This window comes from Mustelus asterias, chromosome 1 (assembly GCF_964213995.1).
Source record: "Mustelus asterias chromosome 1, sMusAst1.hap1.1, whole genome shotgun sequence".
NCBI lineage: Eukaryota > Metazoa > Chordata > Chondrichthyes > Carcharhiniformes > Triakidae > Mustelus > Mustelus asterias.
The window spans coordinates 89,874,581-89,887,575 of NC_135801.1; the positions used below are offsets into that span (position 1 = coordinate 89,874,581).

Sequence of the window (12,995 nt, forward strand, 5' to 3'; positions counted from 1 at the left end):
GTTGATCAAGCTTAATTCAATTTTCCTGCCTTTGGTCCATATCCTTTTATACCCGCGCCTATTAAAAATCTATCTGTCCCAGTCTTGGTAAGCTCCAAATGTCCTCGCAACCTCAACATTTTTTTCTGGGACAGAGTAGGTGCCTCCGTTATTTAAATGCTCCTTATTACCATCAAGTGGTCATATTTGGCATGTGGAAAAATTGTTAAATTTACAATATCTAAATTGATAATATCATAATTTGTTCCCCAAGGGATTACTTACATTTTATTGTTTCATTTTCCATACACGACTGATAATCCAAGCACAGGAGCTAAATTAACTGCATTGCTTCTTTATGATTTCATTAAAACTCACACTGTATACAATGCCACTGTAAGGAGTCTAACAACACCAGGTTAAAGTCCAACAGGTTTATTTGGTAGCAAATGCCACTAGCTTTCGGAGCATTGCTCCTTCGTCAGGTGAGTGGGAGATGATCTCCCATGATCTCCCACTCACCTGACGAAAGGGCAGCACTCCGAAAGGGCTTTTGCTACCAAATAAACCTGTTGGACTTTAACCTGGTGTTGTTAAACTCCTTACTGTGTTTACCCCAGTCCAATGCCGGCATCTCCACATCATTACAATGCCATCGCCAGGATGCTTTTGCAACCAGAGACAGAGTTGGATAAAGTAAACGGAAAGTACATTGTGAAATAAATGCGTAATTAAATAGAAACTGATTAACAGCATGTCATAGGTGAATCAATGTCCTTTAGGGAAGGAAATCAGTCATCCTTAGCTGGCCTGGCCTCCCTGTGCCTCCACCCCAGCAGCAAAGTGGTTGACTCTTAAAAGATGCCATCAGAGATGAGCAATAAATGTTGGCCCAGCCAATGACACCCACATCCCATGAACAAATTTTAAAAATGCTTTGATATATTAGCTGCAGATATAGCGATACTAACAATACAAAACTGATATCTAAAATTTAGAGACTACATCACGGCACAGAGAGAAATAGCTAAAATTCAACACGGGAGAAACCTAATTCAAATATTCTAAAATTGAATGAACTTAATTATTTATGCATTATTATCTACCACCATGGGGAATTGTGACACAGTATATCTTCAGATAAAACATCTGTAGGATGATACCTGTAGGGAGCCAAACGTCAATGTTAGAAGCTCAGTAGGCTGCTTGTTTATCCTGTAGAGATTGTTATTTCAATTATTATTCTCTATAATTACACAGCAAAAGCTTTCAAACATATTTTATATAGCAGTCAGCCAAAGAAGACTAAATGAACCATGAGTATGACTAATGCCAATATGGAATGGTTTACTGCTAATATAGAATGTTCCTAATTTTCGTCAGCTGAGACCAATGCAGAATACACTCGAGGTGCAATTTTGAGCCCGTGTTAGCCGTCAGAACGGCGACACAGGCAGAATGTTCATCGAGAATAGGAAAACACGATTCTCTCCAGCCAGATTGCAGTTTCTGATTTTCAACCAACCCCCACCCCGCCCCCCCCCAACACACACACACACACACACACACACACACACACACACACAGAGCCAGAGTAATGTGAAAAATGCTGTGGAAGCCCGAGAACCTCATTTTAATACATTATCATGTCATTAGCGAATGTTCACTTTGGGACATCCCACCGTACGGAATATTCAGCGGGAACCAGTGTGACGTCACACCGCTGCCATTTACAACTGCTTTATAAAAATGTGAATCTGGCGACCTCACCGCCAAAGGGATATCGGAGGTGAGCGCTCGGGTCACCATTACTTTCTTGGTGCCAGTCACAGAGGGAGCAACTGAGGGAACACAGGGGACCTAGATAAACTCAAAGTTGGCCGGGGTGTTTCAGTATTGTCATTTTGGGAGGGGAGGGTCTATTGCAGGCCTTACATCCCCTTCATGTCAGGGTGCCCATTGATTTAAAGGGACCTGGTGGCTGGCATGCAGGCAGCACTACCCATGTCCACCTTGCTGGGCTTGTGCCCATATCGCTGCTGAGGGAGTGCTCTTCCAAAGTGGGAGCTGGCAAGTGAGTGTGAGGAGGTGAATACAGAGGGTCAGCACTAGGGCCAACTGTGAGGTTATTGAGGTGGGGGTTCCATGAGAGACCAGGCTGCAAAGGCAGAGTGGGGGTGGGTTTAAAAAAGGGGTGCTTCCCAGCCTCATGAGTCCTAAAGACCCTCTCACTGTGGGGAGGATGGCCACAGTGAGATTTTAACCCCACACTCAGGCAGCAGTGCGAGGATGAACATAAGAACATAAGAAATAGGAGCAGGAGTAGGCCATCTAGCCCCTCGAGCCTGCCCCGCCATTCAATAAGATCATGGCTGATCTGAAGTGGATCAGTTCCACTTACCCGCCTGATCCCTATAACCCCTAATTCCCTTACCGATCAGGAATCCATCTATCCGTGATTTAAACATATTCAACGAGGTGGCCTCCACCACTTCAGTGGACAGAGAATTCCAGAGATTCACCACCCTCTGAGAGAAGAAGTTCCTCCTCAACTCTGTCTTAAACCGACCCCCCTTTATTTTGAGGCTGTGCCCTCTAGTTCCCTTTCTAAGTGGAAATAATCTCTCCACCTCTACCCTATCCAGCCCCTTCATTATCCTATAGGTCTCTATAAGATCCCCCCTCAGCCTTCTAAATTCCAACGAGTACAAACCCAATCTGCTCAGTCTCTCCTCATAATCAACACCCCTCATCTCTGGTATCAACCTGGTGAACCTTCTCTGCACTCCCTCCAAGGCCAGTATATCCTTCCGCAAATAAGGGGACCAATACTGCACACAGTATTCCAGCTGCGGCCTCACCAATGCCCTGTACAGATGCAGCAAGACATCTCTGCTTTTATATTCTATCCCCCTTGCGATATAGGCCAACATCCCATTTGCCTTCTTGATCACCTGTTGCACCTGCAGACTGGGTTTTTGTGTCTCATGCACAAGGACCCCCAGGTCCCTTTGCACAGTAGCATGTTGTAATTTTTTTCCATTTAGATAATAATCCAATTTGCTATTATTTCCTCCAAAGTGGAGGAAATAAATGAAGGGGATGAGCTGCATGGAAATTCAAGCTCACGGGTTATGGAGGTTTGACTGTCAGGCATTGGTGTCTGGGTGGCAGGCTGTTAAAGATGGATGGCTTGTTTAATCTGTAGCCCCTGTGAGCTGGGGAATGAGGGTGCCTTCTAAGGATGAGGTTGACATGCTAATTACAGTCTTCACACGAGTTAGTGTGTCTTGCCTGATACAAAAAACAAAAGAACAAAGAACAGCACTGCACAGGAACAGGCCATTCGGCCCTCCAAGCCTGAGCTGATCACGTTGTCCTATCTAGACCAACCGCTTATATCTTTCTATTCCCCGTCTGTTCATGTGTCTATCCAGATAAGTCTTAAATGTTGCTAATGTATCTGCCTCAACCACCTCACTTGGCAATGCATTCCGGGCCCCCACCACCCTCTATGTAAAAAACTTACCCGCACATCTCCACTGAATCTTTCCCCCCTTAGCTTGAACTTGTGCCCCCCACGGGGGGTAGCAGGGTAAATATGTGGGGTTACAGGGACAGGGTCTGGGTGGGATTGTTGTCGGTGCAGGCTCGATGGGTTGAATGGCCTCCTTCTGCACTGTAGGGATTCTATGATTCTTTGGAAGCATTGCCCTCGCATGGCGGTGCGTGTCCAGCTCACAACTCATGCTATTCATGACCTCAAAATGATCATGCTTGGACCCGATGTCATTCGTGGCCTCGAGGCGGCACAACTGTGTAATGGCCTTCAGTCTGAGCGCACCTCTGTTGGGATGGAATTTTACAGCGGCCCCAATTCCCGAATCCACGCAGTCTGCATTGTCTCACGAAAATGCTGTCCATGCCTTTTGCCACCACACAGAGGGATTTCCTGTATAGATTGCTGCTACACACCCTTCACTTCCTGGCCCTTGCCCATCACCTGGACATGCCATGGCGTGCCTTATTGCTGTCCGGTGGCAGAGGTCCCTCTACAGAAGAGTCCTCCCCATTAACATTGGGGACCTGGGTGGAAAGTGTTGCTTGCAGCAGTCCCATAAAACTGAGGGTTAAACCTGTTCATGGACTCCCAAGGAACCTGCCCTTTTTGCGGTCTTGTGGAGTCTGTGGACCACATTTAAATAGATTGTTTAGGCTGCACTCCCTTTTTAGTTAATTAAAAAACCTTCTGTTACAGTTTTGTTTGCACTTCAGCCTCATGCTCCTAATCTGTGAACACCCAGTGGGGAGGGGGAGGGGTACTTGGAAGGCCTCCTCATGAACCTGCTCCTGGACCTGGCCAAACTTTCCATTAATAAGTCCAGACAGCAGGCGACTGAGGTCATTTGACCAGATTGTCTGCCCCTCTACTGTGGCTACATTCGCGGCTGGGTGTCCCTGAAGAGGGAGCATGCGGTATCTAAAGGCACCATCGAGGCCTCCCATGCACATTAGGCATTGCGGAGACTGGGGTGCCTTAGCAACCCTGTTAAAACATTAGATCAAAATTTGATTTAAGTTTCATTTGTGATTTGTTTTTGTTTCGGGCAGTTCCCCTTTAAGGGGCTGCCGCTTTTATCTTGTCCCTCAGTTTAATTTAGTTTAATTGCTTCATTCAAAAGAGTTGGAAACATTACCCTCAAGCACTGAAATCCAAAGCTTATACTAATGCCTACATTAGAGAAATCACACTAATGTGGACCCCAGTGCAAGGCGTTATGGTGAATTCGCTCATCATTCAGTGGGCATTGTTGAGGTCCCTTGTAGGGTAAAAATGCTGGTCCATTGCTTGCTTAGGTGCCACTGAGACTCTTTAGAGTTGAGGGACAACTGTGGGGATGTGGCTACTGTGTGAAAGGGGAAGGAGCATGGTGGATGTCCCAGATACATAGAGGGCTGAGGGTCAGAGAATTGTCAGGAATGCTCATTGCTCACTTTGATGTTCTCTTCTTTTCAGTTTATGATTCTGGAGAATTATGGAGTCTGTAAATTTGGCTATTCTATTGCGATCAACAAGCAACAGTGACATTGACAGGCTGCTTCATAGGCCAGGACCAGCACCCTGCAGAGAGTGGAGAGGCTGGGCCCATTGCTCTTCTGGGAGTAGAAACACAGGGCTCACATGGGGCAAGGGATGCCCTCATAGCATCTCACTTTGGGGACAACCAGGACAAGGGAGGGAACAGCTCTCCCACCATGGGGTCTAACATCAGATCAATAATGTGGTACCAGCGAAAAGACCTCATGATGGTGCTTACATTTATGGGCAGCGCACTAAAGCCATGGTCAAACGCTGCAATAGAATGATGACGACTTGCATTGAAGACAGGGCTGGTCAGGGTAAATGCTGAGAGGGTATTTCCCCTCATAGGAGAGTCTAGGATCAGAGGGCATAGTCTCAGAATAAAGGGGTGCCAATTTAAGACTGAGATGAGGAGGAATTTCTTCTCTGAGTGTGGTGGTGCCTTGCCACAGAGAGTTGGGGGACAGAGTCCTTGAGTATATTTAGGTAGGAAGTCACCATCCTGGTCAGTAAGGGAATCAAGGGCAGGAAAGTGGACATGAGGAATGTCAGATCAGTCATGATCCTATCGAATGGTGGAGCAGGCTTGAGGGGCCGAACAGCCTACAGCTGTTCCTATTTCTTATGGTATTACCATTGCTGAATCTCCCACGGTCAACATCCTGGGGGTTAGCATTGACCAGAGACTGAACTGGACTAGTCATAAATACTGTGGTGACCAGAGCAGGTCAAAGGCTGTCCACTATCTACAAGGCACAAATCAGGAGTGTGATGGAATACTCTCCACTTGCTTGGATGAGTGCAGCTCCAAAAACACTCAAGAAACTTGACACAATCCAGGACAAAGCAACCCATTTGATTGCTACCACTTCCAAACATTCAATCCCTCCATCACTGATGAACAGTGGCAGCTGTGTGCACCAACTACAAGATACACTGTAGGAACTCAGCAAGGCGCCTTAGGCAGCATCTTCCAAATCCATGATCACTGCCATCACTGACAGGAGCAGCAGATACATTGGACCACCATCACCTGGTGGTATGTCACCTGAGATGCCTTTCTTTCTCCATGCATCTTCCTTCACTATGTTAAAATCAAGATGCATTGCATTCTATCATTATCCCCACCCCATATCTTAAAACTGTTGAGGTCCTCATTTATCTTCACTGTTCGACTGACACATTCCACAGGTTTTTAAACCTGAGCTTGGTCTCACCCACTTGTTGATTTGCCTTGGTTCTCATCATCTTCTGTATTCTGAGCCCTGGACCTTCAATTAAGTTTTTCAATTTAAAGCCAAATAAAATGGAACTATATTATCCAATTTGGTCCTGTTTCCTTCAACAGCTTGGAAAGATTATCTTCTGCAAAATATGTTTTTGCAACTAACTATTTGGGCATTTGATTTTGCCATCAATATGAGAAAATTGCACATGGATCTGCACTGTGCATAATGTCCAAAATATTTAATTACAAGTGTTTCCAGTTTTTAAAATATCACAGCTGGAATTTCATTGTAGATATCTGAGCGGCATTTTCAGTAGGACTACCAAGCTTGTGAATGGTACATACAAAATATGAACCATTTTCATTCCCTTATAATAATATCCAATTCACTGTGTTTGTTGCTTATTGTTAGCTTCAGCATTAAGAGTTAGATTCGGAGTCCAGAAAAAGGACATTCAGGTCATCACTATATTGTATAGTTCTTGCATTTCTGCAACATCTATCAATTTGCCAACATATTACAATTGTTTCTGCATAAACCTCTTAGTGAAAAAAATGACAACTGTGATTAACTGTTAGACATGTGCATCCATGTTACCACTGTTTATTGGCACACTTAATTAATGGCAAAGCATACATAAAATACATCTGTATAATGACACAAGGACTCATTTCTAACTTTCACATACTGTGCTGAACATTTATGTGAATGAAATATTTTCTGCTCTAAATTGTCTGTTAGTCCCCATACAAAAAGCTTACATAAATACACAAGCAAAAATTGGACCAGCAAAGGTTCTTGCAAAACCTGTATATAAATGATAATCACTACCAGATTTCCTTGATAGCAACTGTTCAAACTTAAGAACAATTCAAAGAAACCACAAACATGTCACATTAAGATGCCCACAAAATATAATGGGTTGCATGGCTTATAATACCAGCTGGGTTTTTAAAGCTTTAAATATGAACTCACTAAATCAAAGTAGAGGTCTTAATATTTTAATACTGCTGAATGCAGAAATTTTCAAACAAGAAACTTTCAGGTGCAGCCTGGAGAAAGAAGAAGGGTGGGGGTGGGGGGGGGGGGGCACAAAATTTTATAATAAAAGTAATATGTTCCTGTTTATTGAGAAGCTTGTGGTGTGGGATTTTCTGATTTACTCTCCTGATTAGACTGGGCTTTGCTGTTCCAGGGGCTGTTACTTCCCAGTGCCGGAGAGTTATTGAAATCTTCCTCATCATCAATACCATTCGCTGCATCGTACTGCGTATTCTCTAATCGAGTGATCAGTCGCTCATCCTCATCCCCGAACTCTCCGCCCATCAGTGTAGGTTCACCCACCACCATAACATCCTATAACAGGAACAAACAATCATGTGGTAAAATACTGCAGAGATTTTGTTTGAATACCTAAGACTTGATGCAAACTGAAATGTGGGTGCATCAAGTAAACATGCACCATCATTTTGGATTTGATTTATTAGTCAAGACAAACTTTACTTTTTATTTAACTAACAAATCTGTCAATCAACTATTCTGCTTGCAATTCAACAAGAGTATATAGTATGTGTGAAGTTAATTAATGTTATACTGTCAAATTAAGAAGTCTCACAACACCAGATTAAAGTTCGACAAGTTTATTTGGAATCGCGACCTTTCGGAGCGCTGCTCCTTCATCAGGTGAGTCTAATCACTGATGAAGGAGCAGCACTCTGAAAGCTCGTGATTCCAAATAAACTGTTGGACTTTAACCTGGTGTTGAGAGACTTCTTATTGTGCCCACCCCAGTCCAACGCCGGCATCTCCACATCATGAATACTGTTAAATGTTCAAACAGAGCAGTTCCTATTCTTAAACATTTTAAAATCTGATTTTTAAACTCATTTAACCTATTGCCTCAGAGGTTGAAGCAAAGTTTTTATGTAACACTGTTTAGTCAATGACCACTAGATGGTGCATTTGTGCTGTTTATAGTATATTGAAACATTACAATGCAAGAAAAATATAATTGAGATGAAAAGATCAAACACTGTACAAACATATAACTTGTGTCATTTGCAGTGTACTAGGTCTGCTTTCACTTAATTACGTATCTTCCATAAATCATCAATGCCCACTGTTGAATCCTCTTTCTCCATGTGTTAATCTCAAACTTCCGACAGATTAGCACTAGATGACATCTGAGCAATTCTCAGCAGGGCCTCGGACCTCAATGACCTTGTATGCTTCTCATATACATGAAAATACATATGCAAAATCCTGCTGATCACTACAATTTGGTTACTATTTTAACAAACAAAGGCTGTGAAAGATAGCACACAATTTAATGCATTTGTACTTTTTCAGAAATGTGGGCGCATAAGATTTGTAGAATTACAATATTAAATGAAGAGCAGTTTGGTGGAAATGTTTGAAACATGAAACCTTTCAGCTAAAAATGATTTTTCAGTAAATATTTAGGCGGGAGTACAAACGGAGGGAAGATTCCAATTACATTTCCACATAGAATTATTTCAAGTCTATTTGAACAAACTTAAAATTTGATTGCATGTAGAAAATGCGACTTTTTACTGTGTCAGTTCTCAGTATCATAACACCCTACTTTATATGTTATCAGTGTAATGTTCCCTTAAATGTAACCGGGTTCTGGTTTGTTACGCACTTCCCGAGCACGTATTGTGATGTATTTGAATTGGAGCTGGGTAGACATTTTCAAATAATTTGCATGTAATTTTACAGCCAATTATGGTATTTTCAAGTTGAGAGTCATCATCATTGACTCTTTGTGGGTTTACTAACCTTATGTAATACAGACTTTCCACAAGAAATACTGTGTGGAATTCTCCCAAAAAATTTCAAATTGCTGTCCCCATTGGGAAAACTGAGATTCCCGCTGGAAGGGTTGGCGCGCTTCAGTTTGCAAGTCAACCACACTTCAAAATTATTTTGATGGCTGGGGAGCTTCTCATTGATTTCTGCCACATTTAGAATTTTTTTGGAGTGGGGAACCTAAAGATGCTGGCAAGGCCAGCTCCTGAAACATTGGGGCACCCTTTCTCCAGACAACTCTACACCCCCCCCCACTCACTGCCTTCAGGCAGTCCCCCCCACCCAAACCCCTCCCCCACCCTCCTCCAGGCCCCCCCCCCCGCCCCCATCCTCAACTTTTCAGATCCCCCTCCCTCTTTCATACTGCCAACTGGGACCCTGGCAGGGTTGGCACTGTCTATGTCCTGGGGGCTTCAATGGCACTCCATGACCCCTCCTTCCAGCATGGCCGTCACGACTGGTTTCCGTTTTTGCATATTGACACTGCCCTCGTGGATCGGAGAATCCCAGGAGCACAGAGAATTCAGCATTTTAAATGAGATTTAAATATACTTATCTGGTGCACACCCTCAGTTGGCGAGAACCAGATTATTGTATTGTGGCAGGGGCAGAGAGAATCCCAAAGGGTGTTCTCTCTGGTGCTGAACGCACTATAACCCCTTCCCCCCCCCCCGCCCAGCCCCAGAACGGTCTGTGCATGAGCGCAGGGGGCTGGAGAATTGCCCCCTGTATTTGGCTGAATCTTTGAAATCTGCCATTGATACCACTCTGGATGTTGCTCTTGTTCACTTAAATGCACTGTCTGCTATATTTACTTAAAAAAAAATCAAAAATAAATCCCAGAGAAAGATCTGTCTCTGGTGGAAAAATAGCCAATCAGTAATATTCTTGTCTGTGAAAAAAATAAATACTTTTGAGAAAAAAATTCAACTCTCTTCAAAACAGAAAACATTTTTGGCTTATAATATATCATACCTTACATATTCAATGTTGTTTCAGCTTCATAGAAGAATTATTTTGGCAAAATAGGAAACAAAGCAACTAATAGGATTGCAAATAACACAAATCCATCATAATCTTGTGTTTCTTTTTGTTCTATTTTATTTCGTGGCCTGTTCCAGCTCTTGCCAATTAAGTTGTTTTATTTTTTCAGGAGATGCGAGCATCTCAGGCAAGGCGAGCATTTGTTTCCCACCCACATTTGAGAAGGTGGTGTTGATCGCTCAGCGCAGATCATGTTGAGGAGCGGGAAAGGTGGTAAGGGGCTGGGCAAAGGCGGAACCAAGCAGCACCACAAAATGCTCCGCAACAATATCCAAGCCATCACCAAGCAAGCCATTTGGTGCCTGGCTCGCTGCAGCAGCGTCAAGCACATCTCTGGCCTGATCAACGAGGAGGTCCACGGGGTCGTGAAGGTGTTCCCGGAATATGTCATCAGGACTCGGTGACCTACACTGAACACGCCAAGCACAAAATGGTGACGGCCATAGATGTGGTGTACGCCCTGAAGCGGAGCCTGTATGGCTTCTGTGATTGAGGACAGTTTTAAGAAAGACTGAGAAAATGGTGCTGGTTACGCAGTTGCCATCATTATCAAAGTTGTGTATTATTTACTTCACTTACTTTGATTTCTTTTTATGTTCTCAAAGCACCTTCAAACACTAGAACAAATATAATCAATTGATTTTTTTTCACAAAGCTCATTCACAATAGTTTAGACAAAACTATTTAGACAAATTATTCATTCCTGACACACCAAGAAATTAGTTGTTTCAAATGTCAAGTTAAACTGCAGATGCAATTAAGCTGTATTGTTTTCTGCCTTTTTAAAGCCCTATTAAACAGACACAATGGGTGGGATTTTCTGCCCCCCTCCCCGTCGCTGACAATGGGATTTCCCATTGAATCCACCCCACGCCACCGGGAAACCCACAGTGGGGGTGCAGCATTGATGGAACCAGTAGATCGCACTGGCGTGAACAGCTGTTACATCCTGCCAATTGGCTTTGATACTAACTCAAGACAAGTGGGATGAATTCAGGGGTTAAAACATCAAAGGTGTGAAATGTAACCCTGACCCTTCAATGCTGTTTTTACATTGTCATGCTTTACAGCACCTGAGTGACTAACAATGGCAAAGTGGGCCACTTCATTCGCGTATTTAAATTGGGCACGCACAATGCAATTCAGAACCCAATTGAAAGTTTGATACTGCCAAACATGCTCCCTAGGCGGAAGGGGAGGTAGAAGTTGCCAGCTTGGCAAAGTAAGTACTTTTTCCAGCACTACTTTTGGGCAAGAAGCAGCAGGAGTGCTCTCCATGGTTCCTCAAGAAAGCCTTCAGCCTCCTCTCTCCTGATTGCCAACCTCCCCACCTTGTATCTAATGTCTAATTCTGTCCTTCTTCCCTTGGTGGTGATGTGTACCTATACCCCCCCACAATATGGCCAGCTGCTGGTTGGGAAACAAATTCAAGAAATTATAATGAGGTGCTGCCATTAAGTTTTAGCAAGAACCAAACCTCCCCAGCCTTGTTGGCTTCTTCCATATTTTTGACAAAACCTTACCTTTCTTGCCTCCCAGTAAATAATATGATCATTGTTTCTATGCTAAAAAAATCAAGTCAGCATATCCAAGTAAGGATAGAAGAAAAATAAAAATATTTTTAAAATTTAGTAAAAAATAAGGGGAAAATTGGTCAGTAACTAGAGGGCATAAAATTATCACAGAACAAAGGAGAGGTTAGGAACATTTATGTTTTGAAAAACAAAGCGCATCAATATTAGAACAAGCCAATGAAAAGATATTGAGTGGATAGTTTTGTCTAAGATATGTTGGGCTGAATGGTTTTTCAGCTGTAAATTTGTATGAATCTATATTTTAGTCTTTAAATAGCAGAAAAAACTTGATCTGCAGTATGTCTATAATAAGACTAATGTTCATATAATTCCCATGCATTTTTTTTAAAAAAGGTTATTTTTTTACCCCCCATCATCATGTGTTGGCCAGAAAAGTTTCTTACCAAGAACCCACTTTCAGCTTTACTTGTGCCAGTCAACATGAATGCTAGGACTTTTATAGGATTGCACAATGCGATCCATTCTTCAGTCTACCATACTTCCTTGTGAGGAAGTGCCTAGTCTTCCCCTTTTAATGCAACTCCTTGATCCCACAGTTGAAATTGGTAACTCACTTGTGTGGAATCATGCCATGCATAGCACATTAGCACATTGCACGGATACAACATGGAGCAATTGATGGAATTAACTATTGCAAAACTAATCAAGAAACAATCAAGGAATCAAAGAGATTAAAACAATCCATTCACAAACATGGTGCTCAACAGGCAAAAAAAAGTACAGTGGAACACAAACTCACTATTTCAAATAGATTTTGCCTTTCAGTAAAAATGTATTAACAATAGATGGAAACTCATTTCTGCATTCGTTAGTATTTTGAAGAGTAAAATAAATGAATAAACAAAGCAAACACAATAGTTACTGTACATAGGACTGGCGTGGAGGTGAGGCTATAAGAATGGTAGGTTATTAACCTTTTGAACTGTTACACATGTCCAGGAGTGAGATTCTGCATCTCTGAGAATGATTAACTGCCGAATAGGTTTATTTGAGCAATCCATCAGCTTGTTCCCAAAGTTGGCAAGACATTCAATCCTCCAGCCACCAGCAATCTAGTGGTTGTTTCACTGCTTGATTACTGTAATTAATTTAGGTAAGTTTTTTTTAAAAAAAGAGAGATAACAATGTGCATACTGATGAGATAATTTGCATAGGTAATTAAGTCATTAGCAAAAACCTGCTGATTGCCAACAAGCCTTAAATTTACCATCTGTTACCAAAGAGTCTGTCACC

General features: G+C 42.6%; 1 protein-coding gene across 15 annotated transcripts in view; it reads right to left on the bottom strand.

Annotated features, from left to right (window-relative positions):
* Window positions 1-6,859: 6,859 nt before the first annotated feature.
* The window catches only part of LOC144495152 (LIM domain-binding protein 2), a 454,000-nt gene continuing 447,864 nt past the window's right edge, over window positions 6,860-12,995 (bottom strand). For 11 of the 15 annotated variants that reach the window (XM_078215243.1, XM_078215206.1, XM_078215189.1 and 8 more), the window contains one exon: window positions 6,861-7,647. In XM_078215243.1, coding sequence (XP_078071369.1) covers window positions 7,417-7,647 — 231 coding nt within the window. In that variant the 3' untranslated portion in view covers window positions 6,861-7,416. Of the gene's footprint in view, window positions 7,648-12,995 lie in introns of all 15 variants that reach the window. The other 4 variants (XM_078215233.1, XM_078215179.1, XM_078215160.1 and 1 more) reach the window with 3 other exon arrangements.